The sequence below is a fragment of the Chelmon rostratus genome, chromosome 12, assembly GCF_017976325.1.
Source record: "Chelmon rostratus isolate fCheRos1 chromosome 12, fCheRos1.pri, whole genome shotgun sequence".
Lineage (NCBI taxonomy): Eukaryota > Metazoa > Chordata > Actinopteri > Chaetodontiformes > Chaetodontidae > Chelmon > Chelmon rostratus.
This window is the reverse complement of record NC_055669.1, coordinates 27,169,378-27,185,402: the sequence shown is the minus strand read 5'-3', so window position 1 is coordinate 27,185,402 and position 16,025 is coordinate 27,169,378. Positions and strand designations below refer to the sequence as shown.

General features: G+C 43.8%; 1 protein-coding gene across 1 annotated transcript in view; it reads right to left on the bottom strand.

Moving 5' to 3' along the window:
* Positions 1 to 4,672: 4,672 nt before the first annotated feature.
* The window catches only part of mfn1a (mitofusin 1a), a 12,636-nt gene continuing 1,283 nt past the window's right edge, over positions 4,673 to 16,025 (bottom strand). The window contains exons 3-18 of the mRNA XM_041949409.1: positions 14,432 to 14,567; positions 10,711 to 10,873; positions 10,459 to 10,583; positions 9,818 to 9,926; positions 9,602 to 9,709; positions 8,984 to 9,137; positions 8,453 to 8,520; positions 8,239 to 8,360; positions 8,008 to 8,134; positions 7,586 to 7,690; positions 6,744 to 6,846; positions 6,446 to 6,668; positions 6,248 to 6,383; positions 5,392 to 5,588; positions 5,155 to 5,289; positions 4,673 to 4,751 (exon numbers count right to left, since the gene is read on the bottom strand). Of these exons, the coding sequence (XP_041805343.1) occupies positions 4,685 to 4,751; positions 5,155 to 5,289; positions 5,392 to 5,588; positions 6,248 to 6,383; positions 6,446 to 6,668; positions 6,744 to 6,846; positions 7,586 to 7,690; positions 8,008 to 8,134; positions 8,239 to 8,360; positions 8,453 to 8,520; positions 8,984 to 9,137; positions 9,602 to 9,709; positions 9,818 to 9,926; positions 10,459 to 10,583; positions 10,711 to 10,873; positions 14,432 to 14,567 (2,078 nt within the window). The 3' untranslated portion in view covers positions 4,673 to 4,684. The remainder of the gene's footprint in view (positions 4,752 to 5,154; positions 5,290 to 5,391; positions 5,589 to 6,247; positions 6,384 to 6,445; positions 6,669 to 6,743; positions 6,847 to 7,585; positions 7,691 to 8,007; positions 8,135 to 8,238; positions 8,361 to 8,452; positions 8,521 to 8,983; positions 9,138 to 9,601; positions 9,710 to 9,817; positions 9,927 to 10,458; positions 10,584 to 10,710; positions 10,874 to 14,431; positions 14,568 to 16,025) is intronic.

Below are 16,025 nucleotides of genomic sequence, written 5' to 3'. Positions count from 1 at the left end.
GCTTCTGTTTCAGACTGCTGCTTCACTTCACGCTGACCTCGAACACACTGCTGACACTCAGCAGCTGTTCAGCCTCCTTCAGTCTGACCTGCAGAGAGAAGACAGAAACCGTCCTGCCTCTGAAATGTCTCCACGTTCACTCTGAGACACGAGACGGACCTGCAGCTCTGCCATATGAAACACTGACGCCATGTTTGATCGGCCGTCTGCAATAACTCCACGAATATTCAACTGAATATGTCAAAGTGCTCCAAAGATCAGCGCTGAATCAGTCATTTTAATATAGATTAATATTAGAACAGGTCGCCATCAATGAAAACTGCTGTGATAAAATATGTTACGCCACAACAGCTACTAAATAAACCAGAGAGATTATTTATCCAACAACAGTTAACTTTGAGCCTCAATATTATCACATATGACATGATATCACATGTGACATATTACATATGACATGATATTACATATGACATATTACAAATGACATGATATCACATATGACATGATATCCCATGACATATGACATATCACATGTGACATATTACATATGACATATCACATATGACATGATATCACATGTGACATGATATCACATGTGACATATTACATATGACATATCACATGTGACATATTACATATGACATGTTACATATGACATGTTACATATGACATATCACATATGACATGATATCACATGTGACATGATATCACATATGACATATTACATATGACATCACATATGACATGATATCACATATGACATATTACATATGACATGATATCACATGTGACATGATATTACATATGACATGATATTACATATGACATGATATCACATGTGACATATTACATATGACATATCACATATGACATATGACATATTACATATGACATGATATCACATGTGACATGATATCACATATGACATATTACATATGACATCACATATGACATGATATCACATGACATATTACATATGACATGATATCACATGTGACATGATATCACATGACATATTACATATGACATCACATATAACATATCACATATGACATATTACATATGACATGATATCACATGTGACATGATATCACATGACATGATATATCACATGTGACATATCACATATGACATATCACATGACATATTACATGACATCACAGATATCACATGTGACATATCACATATGACATGATATCACATATGACACGATATTACACTGTACATAACGCGACACCACACAGACTGAACGGGGACATTTTAAACCTTTGCATCGTATCAGCTTGAACAACAGCTGGTACATTTAAGAAGAAATGTTTTGGTTCCGGATGAGAAACGAGCTCAGGGAGGTCAGTGAGGAGGAGGAGGAAGATGAGTGGATGAAGATGAGATAAGGGTTCTCACTGCTCTGACTGTGAATATAAAACAGTGACTCAGCAGATTCTGACAAAGTTAAAACCTGCAGTTTGTCACCTCCACCTGAAGAACTCTGAAGTCTGGTGAAGTACTTCGATCTGACAGTCATGATCTTCTTCATCTTCATCTTCTTCTGTCACTTTCTTCCCTCTAATTGTTTAAAGCCATATTTGATCGCCGCTGACGATCACGTGACCTCACTGTGGAGGTGTCTGCGTGTCCTTCAGGAACAGAAGGAGGTCAAATCTCACCTGTTGTTGCTCTCAGGTGTTTGACAAACTGAACGTGTCTGAATGCGTCAGCTCGTCCGTCTCTCGACTCCACTGTTCGTCGATGTTCTGTCAGTTTCACTTCCTGGTTTTATTCTGACGGCCTGTTGTCTCACTTCCTTCCTGTCGTTGGTTCTCAGGTGAATCTTTTGGCTTCAGGTCGATCCAACAACAATTCACACCTGCAGTTTCTCTGCTTCGTGCACAAAACACACAAACAACAGATTTAGTCAAGTGAGGTGTATTTATACAGCATCCGATGTTTAAAGATCACATTTAATCTCAGTATCCAACAGCTAAGAAATACATAATCGATTCCTCAGTCAAGTTAATCAGTATTTATTCAGCATTTTTAACGAACACTTCAGGTTGTTGCAGGTGTGTTTTCTAACCAAAGGTTTATTTCAGCGATTCACTCGGCTGCTGAGAACTCAACGTGCTGCAGATCCAGAAAACACAATCGAGCTCTGAAACCAGTTCTGAGTTCAAACATCCACGTTGACTGACTGCGTCACTCAGAGCAGCAGTTTGACCGCGAGCAGCAGGTGAGTTCAGTGTTCTCAGGTGTTCAGTGCAGGGACACACCTGTTGCATCGCGGCCGAACGTGTTCTCTGAAGCTGCAGAACGTCGAGCTCTTGGTCAGCGACGCTGTTGAACTCTTCATGTGCTGCTGCTGAAGAAGCTTCAGTGTTTGGAGGGAAGATTCACAAACGTTTGGAGGCTCCTGGAGCCGAAACATCGTCCGAGTCAACAACTCCGACCATTATGTCATTATTTAGGTTTATTATCTATCTAGATATGTATATATATATATATATATAGATATAGATAGATCTATAGATAATACAGATCTATATATTTATCTCTATATATAGATAATAATAAACATAAAGCGATGTGATTGGTTGATCATGAAGCTGTTTGTGAATCTTCCCTCTGCAGCTTCTACTGAATGAAAATAAAATGACTGTAAGACAATAATCACAAGTAAACTGATATTTTTAAATAAACAGCTGATACAGAACCTGAAAAACTCTCATTTCATTTGTAAACCACTTGGTCCGAAACTGAAATAATAAATGATAGTAAAAACGGTTAGTTTGTGTTTTTGAAACGAAGCCAAAGCTGCTGTTTGATGGAAAATGTCCAGCCTGAAGGTTTCAGAGTGTGAAGTTAAATCTGAGATTTACTCAAATCAACCTGGGGTCTTTCTGTGTGGAGTTTGCATGTTCTCCCTGTGCAGCGTGGGTTTTCACCGGGTTCTCCGGCTTCCTCCCACAGTCCAAAAACATGCTGAGGTTAATTGATGACTCTAAATTGTCCGTAGGTGTGAATGAGTGGTGTGCGTGGTCGTTTGTCTGTATATGTAGCCCTGTGGTAGGCTGGCGACCTGCCCAGGGTGTCCCCTGCCTTCGCCCGAGAGACAGCTGGGATAGGCTCCGGCCCCCCCGTGACCCTGCAAAGGATTCAGCGGTGTATAGATAATGGATGGATTTACTCAAATCAATTGAATTTCAAATCTGCAGCGAAATGTTTCAGCCACAGGAGGGCGCTGCTGTCTTAAGAGCAGATCAATTGTCGAGTCTCTTATTCCTTTCTGAGGAGGAAATCTATACATCCATTTACCTGCTCACCTGTCCGTCTACCTGCTCACCTGTCTGTCTGCCTGCTCACCTGTCTGCCTGCCTGCTCACCTGTCTGCCTGCTCGTCTTCATTTACTGTCATAAAAGACAAAGAAAAGCAGCAAACCTCTACATTTAAGAAACTGTTTTACATTTTTGCTTGAACAATGACTCAAACAATTGGTGATTTAATTTTTGATGGCTTAAATTAATGATTTGTTTCAGCTGTGGTCCAGTCATGTTGGGAAAAGTCTGTAAATATTTCGTTTAAGACAGTTTAATAATCCACAGAAAGCAGTTTTATCATTTTTAATTAGCCGGCAGACGCGCTAATCTTCCATTTTTTCTCCAGTGTGCACGGGTAGGAGACGTGTTGATCCTCGGCACTCTGACCGTTTGACTGACAGCTCACTTGACCAATTAGGACCGCCCTGGTCATGTCCACAACCAACAATAACCAAGAAGAGTCCATGGTGAAAAGAAGGGCCTCGTTCTCTTCTCTGGTGTAAACACTGAGCCAATTAATCGACTGCGCAGCTGAGTCACGTAACCAATGAAATCCTGATGTGCTGTTTCAGTGGGAATTCAGTGCAACTATTGATATTACACAGGGTTCTTAAAAAAACTAACAAAAACTTCCTAGTCATGCTAGAAAGTTCTTCTTAGCTAGTGAAATAGTGCCTGTTGCCTGGCCAAGCAGTGAAAACCGAAACCACATGACGAGGCCAGTTCTCCTCATCGCAATGAGGCTGTTCAAGTTACTGACAAAACAACCCGACAAACATGGTTCACTGCAGTTATCATCACACACACCACACGTGGACGCGATTAACAGCCCGCACTGATGCTGATTCACAATGGATGCTAACAGTGATGAAGTTAGTTCAGGTTTAAAGCACATCACATCTAATCAGTGAGTTTGTCACTAACGCTGCAGCTGCGTCACAAGATTCACATTCAGACTGGGGGGGCAGGGGTTATAATCACCTGTCAGCCATGTTTTAATGATCAATAATAGGTTAATACGTTAAAGGTTGTGAGATACTGAATGATTCTCATCATGAGAATCAGAACAGCTGCTGATGAAGACTGTGATCCAGCTGCTGAAAACATGGAGCTGACATTACTCCAACCTTGTGCGTGGTTATTTCAATGTTTTTAAGGTCATCGATTATCTTTATTAACAGCTAAAATGTTCATTTTAGACTAAACATCATTGCAGGAGTGAATATGAGTCTGCCGTCATTAAATATGTCACATCAGCACTAAATGCTGCTAAAACTGACAACTGGAGAATTATAACGTGTCCTCTAAACGTTCATGACCCCCGCAGACCAGCAGGAGGCGCTGCTCACCACCACAGTCCGGTTCTCGTTCAGTTTCCCTGCAGGTACTGAACAGAAAAGGCCTCCAGCTGCGTCTCCAGCTCTGTGGCTCTGTTCCTGAAAACACCAAGAAAACTGGACTCAGTCTCCTTTTTAAACTGTAATGAAGACAAACAGGAAGCGGTTCAGCATCACGTTACAGCACACATTAAAGTAACAAGTGTAGTTTGCTCATATTTGTACTGGATGTACTGCACCGTTATACCTTAGAACTGGAACATTTATTTACCTGCTATAGTTACTATTTACAGACATCAGAGTGTTTTCACTCTGGAACCAGGTCTTTCTCTGCAGGACTGTGCTCCATCTCCTGTGTTGGTTACTGACTTTGAGCCATTTGAGCCACCCAGTCTTTAGCTTAGCTTAGCACAAAGACTGGAAGCCGAGGGAAACTGTTAGCCTAGCTTAATTGAAAGACACGGACCCAGCTGCCTCCCCCTCAGTGACTGTGAGCTCTGACCTGAAGGCCTTGGACCTCCTCTGGATGTTCTCCAGTCTCTGGATCCTGAAGCTCAGCTGTCGGACGTTTCCCTCCAGCTCAGCTTCACTCAGGTCCACTCGCTGAGTCAGACGGCTGAACGTGGACGACAGCTCCCTCAAACACAAACACAACAGGTGAGATTCAGACTCCCGTCAGGTGTTTGCTCGGTGACTGTGAATAACGGGGGGGGGGGGGGGGGGGGGGGGGGGGTCTTACTTGTACACCTGGTGGCTGCAGGCGGAGCTGCAGAGTGGGACGACGGCCCTCAGGCGGTGAGCAGCGTGCTCCACAAACTGCTGCTTCAGAGCACGCTCTCTGCTGGCGTTGGTCCAGGTGAGTTTCTCATACAGGTAGAGGAGACCGTACAGAGAGACAGAGAGCGCGATGACACGCCAGCCCACGGAACGCCACACCTGCAACACACCGACACACCTGAGACACCTGCGGCACACTGACATACCTGAGACACCTGTGACACACCGCCATACCTGAGACACCTGTGGGACACTGACATACCTGAGACACCTGTGGGACACAGACACTTTGATCTCTTTGATTGAGTGTTTTTATGGTATCAGCTGTAAATATAATCATATTCAAACCAAACACCTGCAGAGGAGGTGGGGGTGTGTTTTCAGCCCTGAGCTGTGCCTGCAGGTCAAACAGAGGAATGGAATCCTCTGTTTGTCACACAGCAGTACGATCTAATTGTAATAATCTTTGATTAACTGAACTGTGCTGTTTTAAAGAGGCAGTTTCCATCCATACCATCTGTAGAGGACGTTACAGCTGAGGTGACTCTGCAGTTAAACATGCTCAGTGGAGTCTCTCACCACTAGCACTGGTGTGGGGCAGGATTTTCTCTCATGCACACATAGTGTCACATGATCCACTGATCTACAGGTGGAGGTAAGGCGTGGATGGAAACAATGCCGGGTTCAAACAAAGGAAGCTTTAAGTGACTTCAGTGGAGTTCCACTGTTCTGATGAACCGAGCTGCACCTTAAAGCTCGTTAGAGGACCTTGAGTCAGGATTATTAATAACAGTAACTGTGAGCCCTGCAGGACGTACCACTCCACCAATCACCAGCACAGTCATGGATGCCCGGGAGGTGACGGAGACCAGACCTGTCGCTATGGAAACCACCATCTCATCCTTGAAGGTGGAGCTCTCCTGCAGAGAGAGAGAAGTGAAGGATGTTTCTGGTCTCGTCTGGTTTACAGAGCACAACGACAAACAAGCACCTTTTAAATGAGCCTGGCTGTAAACACCTGCAGTCGGGGGTCAGGGCCGCTCAGCGCTCGCTTGGCGTTGGCAGCTCCGATGAAGCGGGTGACCAGGGCGGTCCAGCCCAGAGAAAACTGGAACTCGATGTTTTCACGGAAATCTGCGCAGAGGGCGACGAGGCCGAGGTCGTAGGTCAACTCGAAGGAGGCGGAGGGAGCGGAGAGCTGCTCCTGGACGGACAGAGACAGCAGAGGACGGACGCTGTCTGAGGACAGAGAAGACAAAGAGCATCACGTCGCCTGTTTGTGACGACACACATGAACGCAGTGAGACGTCGTACCGATCATGTGTCTCTGAGCGTCTCTGATGTCTCTGAGGACGCCGACGGAGCAGCGATGAGCCAAACAGCCGACCAGCCTCTCCTCCACGTGCTGCAGCAGCCTCTGAAGAGAGACATGCCCACACGGACTGAACGGGTCACAACCATCTTCATCTTCATCATCATACATCATCATGCCACAGCTTCATCAGTTTCAGGTTGTATTATTAGAAATGATGTGTAAACTTCTACATTTATATGAACCACAAATCATAAAAATCACAGTGAGCTGTCAACCTGTTGATTTTTTACCTTTTTGTAATACACACCATCACATGTCAATCAAGACTTCTACAGAAGAGTGCGTGTTTCTAAGCCCTGAGGAGTGTCTGCAGGTCCTCCTCTCAGGCTGTGTACAGCACTAACAAGTTCCACCAATCAAAGTGAGGACAGCCTGAGAGGCAAAGCCCAGGGCACAAAGATCCACGAACCAAACACACACACTCAGTGTTTGTGCTGTAAACTGGATTGGAAGTAAAGCAGCTTAATGTGTTATCAGTTCCTGTGAAGGAACGTTTCTGTTAAGTGTATGTGTGTGTGTGTGTGTGCGTGTGTGTGTGTGTGTGTGTGTGTGCGTGTTATACGGAGCAGTCAGGTGTGTTCAGGTACAGTGAGGTTACAGAGTGAGAGAGAGTTTAAAGGAACAGTCCAACATTTGATGTGTCAGATCTAGATGGAGTTAGGCTAGCTAGGCTTTGTGCTAAGCTAAGCTAGGCTATGCATGTGCTGGACTGATAACTAAATGTAAGCTGAACAGAGGTGGAGTGCTTGTTCAGCGACAGGGGTTTTACTGCAGTACTCACAGTTTTGTAGAGCTCTAGAGTTTCTTGTGTGGGGTTGAAATCGGCTCTGAACTCGTCCACCAGAACAGGAAGTGACCGGATCTGATCCGACAGAGCCGCCGCAACCTGCCGATGAACAACATCAAGCTGCTGTGACTGTATGTGCACACGCCTGCGTCAACCCTAGAGACGCACTCAGAGGGGAGGTGTGAGGGCTTCACCTTGCTTGTAAAGAATAGTGACAGATCTTTGGCCTATTTTACAGAGTAAACCTGTCAGCGCCCCCCGGTGGATAAACTGTGTTCCAACATATCTCTGATGTTTTTCTGCTGACATTTACTCTGATCTGGATCCGGCTGAATAATGATCATGTTTATAGTTAACAAACAGCTGAATGTCCGTCAGTTGATGTGCGTGACCCTTCAGCTGGATGATTTCTTCACCTTGGCAGCGACATCATCGGTCAGAGTCCTGATCCTCTCTTTGACGTTGTCGGTCAGACGGTTAATCTGTCCTCGAACAAAATCCAGCCGGTCCCTCTGATCCTCCCGCTCCTCCAGGCACAAGATCCTGTCAGAGGTGAAAGTCAGACACTCAGCGACTCAAGAACAATCACTTTAGAAATGAGTTGCTTTGTTTGTTAAAGAGGAAGTGGGTCAGATATTTTCCCTGACTTCCTGTCTGCAGAGGTGATGTTGATGGCGTCCATCACAGCTTTAATGGCTTCAGTGATCTGCCACGCTCTGACTGTGTGCTGCTCAAACTTCGTCTTCACTGCAGACTGAGAGATGAACTCCTGTGGGGTCAAAGGTCATCCATTCAGTTATCTCTGGTCAGTTTCTGTCCAAACTGAAACATGCAGAAAATGAAGTGAATGTCTTTCCGTACCTCAAACGTCCTCTCAAACATCTGGAACTCTCTCAGTCTGTCGTGGAATCCTTCAGCGAGAGCGCCACCTGCAGGAAGAAGCATGTCTGAGTCTGTAAGACAGCCAACCGGTCCAGAGTCAGCTGACTGAAACCAGAACCTGTAACATGACTAATCAGCTGTTTCCACTGAGTGAAGAAGTAAAGGAGGAAGAGGAAGATGATGAAGAACCTGATGGATCTTGCATATTAGATGTTTATATCTACCATTAGCTTAATGTGAACTAATTTCAGTAAACTGACTTTAACTGTTCATCAACGTTCTGCACGTTCTGATCTGAAGATCATTTTTGTTAGAACTTTGTGATATTTGTATTTTGTCTTGGTGTCCAGGTCGAGAACATGTAGGATTATTTACTGTAAAAACATCTCCTGACACTTCGTGTTGGCCCTCTGGTTCATCGCAGGGGTCTGAAACATCAGGAAGCTTTCAGTCATCTCCTCCGTGTGATGAAAGGAGGCTCCTCCTCCTGCTGTCCCTCACCTGGCTCACCTGTCTCAGGCATTCCCTGCGCTCGCTGCATCCTGGAGCTCAGAACCTCTTTGGCCGACACAAAGAAGATCCTCCCCGGAGCCTCCTCCAGGCCAACCACCTTCAGCTCCTCGGCCAGGAAACTGACGCAACGGTCCAGGTGCTGCTTCCTCACCTGGGCAGCAGAAGGACACAGAGGCTTCATCCCAGTTCCCTTAACTGCAACCACGTTTCCTTCACCTGCATCTTTTCCTCCTAGCTTAGTCCGTTGCGACAAACCAGAAAACACGTTTCAGAGAAATGAGATGTCCCGTCCTCTGGGAACCGTGCCAGCGTTCTGACGGCCCAATCACCTGAAGAAAGTCCGTTTGTCCAACAGCCTGTTATCCAGAAACAACTACTTTACCTGTGATTGGCTCTAACCATGACATTTTTTTCTAACCCTAATCAACTAACAACCCATGAACGCTAGTCGGTCGGAGCTGAATCTGCTAGCCTAACCCGAGCCCTAACCCAAGTATTCACCCCAAAATTTAACGATTTCCATCATGGAGGTGTAAGGCGGAAGGCGAGCCCCCACAATGTGACCGCGTGAACAGATTTACGTATTAAGAGCAATACATGATCACACACACCGACCTCCTCGATGTACTCAGGTTCGCTCACTGAAGCGTCCCATCTGTTGTGGAGGATGAAGATATTTGGTTTAGAGATTCTCTCGCTGACTTTGTGGAAGAAAAGTTTCTCCTGCAGAAAGAAAAACAACAAACTATTAAAATGTCGAGGACATAAATATAAAATATGATTCTACACCAAGTATAGAAACACACACGCAGTGATCATATGTTCCCTCACAGTGTTCATGAGCGTTGACTCTGCGTTTCCCACCAGAACGAAGACGTCGGCGTCCAGACAGAACTTATCGATCCAGCTGTCCAACTCCAGAGTGACATCAGTGCCAGGGCTGGGTCAGAGGTTAGAGATCAGAGGTCAGGGGTCAGAGGTCAGAAGCAGAAGGGATTTTTCATAATTCAGTCAAAGTCTTGCTGCTGGACGTGACTTTCATGTTTTTATTTCTATTCGCTGGTCCAGCAGGGTTTGTCTCTGTGCTCCTGGATTCTGATTGGCTGATAGGTCTCCTCCAAACACAAACGAACCAGCGAAGGAAAAGCAGGATTCCTCTGAGCAAACAAACAGTAACTAAACTCAACGGCTCCTTTCAAAATGTTTCAGCACATTTATTTTACGGTTTTCCGTTCACAGTATAACTGATGCAAACACACCTGAGTTAGTCAGAATTTCTGACATGTTGGAATTGTGCACATGAATGAACGAGTGTCCTGCATCTTCATATCAAAGATGATAGAAAGCCTCCTCACATCAAATAAACTAAAATAAAAAGAATTTTCTGAAGAAGTGCAGTGATGCAGGATAAACAGGATCAAATGTTAGTGGACTGAAGGTGGAAACACCTGGACAGGTGAAGAGAGTGATACCTGTCCATGAGCACCAGGTCGTCTCTCAGCAGAGCGCAGCGACTTTTAGGCCAGAACACTTTGACCAGACTGCCAGAGTCCAGAGTCGGATCCATGTGAAGAGCATGAGCCAGCTGGTTCACCGTCTGAAGAGGAGGAGGAGGAGGAAGGTGGAGTTATCACTGTGTCACCTGATCAGCCAGATTATAATCACACTGAAGGTCTGAGATCTTATAAAACCCTCAGATGAGATAAAGCCTGTGTTGGTCGTACCGTGACGCTCCTCCTCTCATTGGACGCCTCGGCGGTGAGGTAAGCCTCTTCTCCGTCGGTTCCTTCCACTCTCAGGAAACAGTTGGTGGTGTGACCGATGCCAGTGGGCAGCACTCGGTCTCTCAGCATGGCATTGATCACGGTACTCTTCCCGTTACTGGTCCTGAATCACAGGCAGACATCACCTACATGAATACTTTTTATTCCTTTACATCTGTTTTTTTCTGTTTTTGTATTATAACATACACCAGAAGTCCTTTAAGTGTTTAGAAGTGTTAAGACCATGTGATACTACTGAAAGCTCCAGAACCGCCACTAACTAGACCTTGTGACAGTGGCGTCCACAGACTTTTTGAAGGGCAGGGGCGAAAAGGACTTTACTTGAGCACGCATTTTGGCGTCCAAGAGGGCACTTTAATTCGCGTTTTGGCTCCCAAGGGGCATTTTAGCATGCGTTTTGGCTCCCAGGGGGCACTTTAGCACGCCTTTTGGTGTCCAAGAGGGCACTTTAGCGCGTGTTTTGGCCCCCAGGGGGCACTTTAGCATGCGTTTTGGTGTCCAAGAGGGCACTTTAGCACGTGTTTTGGCTCCCAGGTGAAACTTTAGCACGCGTTTTTCAACAATTGGGCCACGAGGGGGGGCGGTCCCCCCCCCTGCCCCCCCTCTGTGCACGCCACTGCCTTGTGGTGAGATTATTTTGTAAAAACGTGTAATAGTAACAGTGTCCTTATACCTGATAACTTCATATCTTTTATTGTTCAAATCTGTTTAACTTTTTCATCTTTTATTAATATGGGGGGGGACTCTGAAACATGTTCAAGCCAATCCTGAACTGGTACTAGTCCAAATCTGGTCCTGAACTCTTAAAGGGAAACACACAGCGGCTATGTGCATGATAAAAACAAAGTGGGGACCCCCTCATAGCAACAGAGTGCAAAGGACACGTTTAAAGTATCATCAATAAAACATGCACACTGAATCTTTTTTAATTTTTACATATATATTATTTCAGGGCTTTTATTCAACTGAAGGTACCAGGCCATTATTAGAAGCAGGCCTTTATTTTTAACTCCCTCTGTTTGATAAGTATAACTGATATCATAATTTAGTTGACAGCCTTGTTTTGATCCGCTTCCATTTAGCTGTTAATACAAACTGCATACTTCCTGTATCCACTTCAAATTAAAAGCCCTGTGATGTTTCAGTGGACAGAAACCGTTCATTCTGTAACAAGGCTTACATTGTGAAACACCTGGAAGAACATGTTAGCCTGGAGTTTCCATCCAGATGTTTAGCAAATTTCAACAGAATTTTAAGAAAATCTGCAAAAGAAACTGGGAATAAATATCTGTTTGCAACCACTGTCGTTATGTGATTATTAGGAGTTGGTTCATGGAGATAAGCACTAGGTGGCAGCAGTTCTCCAGTCAAGCATTATACCATCACAGAAGAAGAGGGCGCAACAAGATGATGTAATTGAAAGAGTGTCAGCTGAAAGTCAATTGGTGGAAAACAAATGTATTAATGTGAGGATGGTTAGATTATTAGATCCTCTTCCTCTTTTCCTTTTTTTTGCCCTCTCAGAGCAGAAACAGCTGATCAGTCGTGAGTTAAATGTTAGCAATGTCAGAACTTAATTCATAAAGGTGTTTCCATCTCCACTCATTTTCTTTTGACAAAAAACACTTAGAGCCAGCGGAAAAACATTTGAGAAAATGGATGTTTTTATAATTTTCCATCGACCTTTTCTCATTTCAAAATTTGCTAAAAAATTCATTGATGGAAATTCAACCATTGACTTGCAAGGTTCCCATATGCACTTGAAACGCAGCCACTCCCATCTTGTGGCACTTGTACGTTACCACAAAATCGAGTTTGGCTGAGACATTAACACAAACACACCTGCGGTGACTGAAATCACACTTAGAGAAGTGATCCAGGACAACCAGGTGTTGAACAATACTGTGATTATAGTGAATTGATTAAATTAAAGCCATGGAAATACACATTTTGATTAGTTGCACATTTTTCGAGACCTGGCTTTTAATTGATTACCTAGCTTAAAGGAGGAGGAGCTGATTTTACCTGCTTTATGTACTATAATGTAGTACAAGTACAGGTTTGCACAGCAGAAAATGGAAATACACAATGTACAACTTCTGCAAAATTGTACTTAAATACAGTACTTGAGTTAATGTAAATTGTAATAATGTGAATTACCACACCGCTGTCAGGTGGGCAAAATACTGAAAGGGGTCTTCTATCGAGCCAAGTGGAGGACAACATTCTCACCCAGTTGCCAACACATTCAACCAGAATGTCTCAGAGCAGGCTGGATTTCTCCCACTGAACAAGTAAAGTGAACTGTAAAACATTAAAAGCACTTACTGCTTGCTGTATTAAGTTCATTGTTTTATCTTTAACATACTGTCAAACACCATTTTTAGTATTTGGGAAGATGTTAAAAATAAAATGAAACACTGATGTGATTATTGTTTGTACTGTTTATTACTTCTACAGGAGTATTTTCCAATATCACCTACACCACAGTTTCATTTATTCATATAAATATTTACAGAATATCCTTATTCTTCTGATCATCAGTAGCAACTAATCAAAAATATATAACTTAATGCTTTTTACAATGGGGAAAATTAATACAGAGCAGAATTAAGTTCAAGTTATTGCTGGTTAGGCCCCCCAACACAACTCAGTTTTCCCATCTGGCCCCTTGTAAAAATTACCTGCCCACCCCTGGTCTTAAGAGTGATGGTTTTCACTTTCTAAACATCATATTTGTGTTAAGCTTAACAAATAAAAAACAGCAAATGAGAATATTCCACAATCTAAAATTAATAAACACAAACTAAAATGTGTTCTTATCAACATCTCACCACTTTGACAGGGAAAGGCAGCTATTACATCATCCATCAGTTATTACATCATCAGTTTCCACAGAAACACACACTTTTATCACATTTAGAAACGTTTCACTATCGTCTTTTGGTCAGTTAATAATAAGCGAAGCAGGAAGCTGCAGCAGTTTGTGGATCAGAGATAAGGTGGATCTCTGCAGAGCAGACCTGGTATCTGAGGTTCAGTTCTGAGCAGCTCGACACTGAACTGCTGCTGGAATCAGAGCCGACTGCAAACTTCAGCTTCTTAACTGAATATTTCTACGACATTCAGGCCACGACCTCTTCACTTATTTCCAGGAATGTGTCACAGAGCACTTTATCTTTTATACTTTTTACTTAAACATGTAATGAATAATTCATGAATTCTAAATATATTTTGGTTATGACCAGTAACATTGGAAGACATCCAGTATAAAAGCTTCATCAGTTTGTGTGTAGACTCTAATCCTCTGCACAGATCAATAATTCAGTTTGATCTGCGACATGATGATATGATATAAAAACTGTTTTAATTCCCCACGAACAGAATGAGTGACTGAACGGTACAGCACAGTTCTGTGTATTGATCAGTTTGATTGTTTCACTTGTGATTTTACGTGATGTTTATCGTGACTTGACGAAGGCACTGATTGATTGATTTGCAGTAAGGACGGGTTGATGTTTCTAAAGTGTCAATACTGATTCAGTATATTCACCATCTTATCACATGACCCACGATGGCAACTGAGCACCCGCTGAGGAGGATCACGACGTGTGGTTGAAAGCTCCCGAAGAAGTCACCTTTGTGTTTGTGAGGTTTGTACCTGCCAAAGAAAGCCACCTTCATGTGTCTCCTGAGCAGAACCTCTCGGATGGTCGACAGTTTGGTGGCACAACTCTGCATCTCCAGACTCTGCTCCTCCACGGCCACCTGACCCAGGTCATCACCCCGCCATGCCTCTGACATCACAAACAAACACACAACAAAAACCAACAGGCAACAAACAAACAAACAAACAAACAAACAAACATACAAACAAACACACAACAAAAAAACAAACAGGCAACAAACAAAAACACACAACAAAGAAACAACAAAAACACACAAACAAACAGACAACAAATGAACAAAGAAACAATAAACACACAACAAAAACAAACAAATACACTCAAACACAACAACAAACACACAACAAAGAAACAAATGAACAAATACAGAAAAACACAAAAACATACAAACACAAAAACAAACAAACACAAACAAACACAATAATGAAACAGACAAACACAGAACAAAGACACAAACAATCGCACAACAAAGAAAAAACAAACACACACACACAAACAAAACACATTAACAGCACTTCACTCATAAACAACAGCTACAACATGTTTACAGTCAGAATTTCTCTTTGCTAAAACAAAGCTGAAAAAAGAAAATTTTGTTTGTGTGTTGGAGACGGTGACAGCGTCTCACTGCAGTGGTTCCCAACATGAGGTCCGTGACCCCACTAAAGATCCTCCGTCCACAAACACAGGCAGAGTCACAGACTGCATAAAACGGGACCTGTTCTGTACGAGGACCAGTTTCCTGCTGTGATGGTTGTGGCCAAAACTATGACAATAATTATCAAACTTTCCTGAATTACTGCTATTTGAGTGGAAATGTAGTGAAATTACTTCACACCGTAATCGGCTTGTTTGATTCATGTTTTCATTCAAGCTCTTATTTTCTTCAGGTGTTAACAGCTGAGTCATAGCGGTGGACTGTGGCTCAGTTATACTGGACTTCCTCACAAACAGAACCCAGACAGATCTGATTGGTGGTCTCCCCTCCTCCAGTCTAGTGCTGAACACAGCAGCCCTCTCCTGTTCATACTGTAGACCCATGAGCAAAACCCAGACATGGAGAGAACTGGAGGTCCGCACCACCATCAACAGTCCTACAGAGTGAACCCAGAGAACAACCTGCTGCTCAACGTCCACAAAACCAACGAGCTGATGGTTGAGTTTAGAAACAGGAGGTGAAGACACACAGCTCCCTCTTCATCAGAGGAGCTGAGGAGGAGCTGAACGGTTTCAGGTTCCTGGGAATCACAGAGAAGCTGTCAGGTCACCTCACATCTCCACCCTGGTACAAAAAGGTCAGACGACAAGGAGTTTCTGAAGGAAACCTCAGGCAGAATTCTTATTGACTTCAGCAAAGGAGCAACAGACATCCCGACTGGAAACATGACAACCTGACAAGGTTTGTGGACGGCCCAGGACAGGGGGCTCACCAGCAGTGATGAAAACCAGCCAGAACATCACTGGCACCTGATCTAGGGATCATCAGTGACATCAGTGAGGTGAGGTGTCTGCACAGTCCAGAGGACACAACAAACCAGCCACAGTCTGTTCACCTGCTGCTGTCTCATG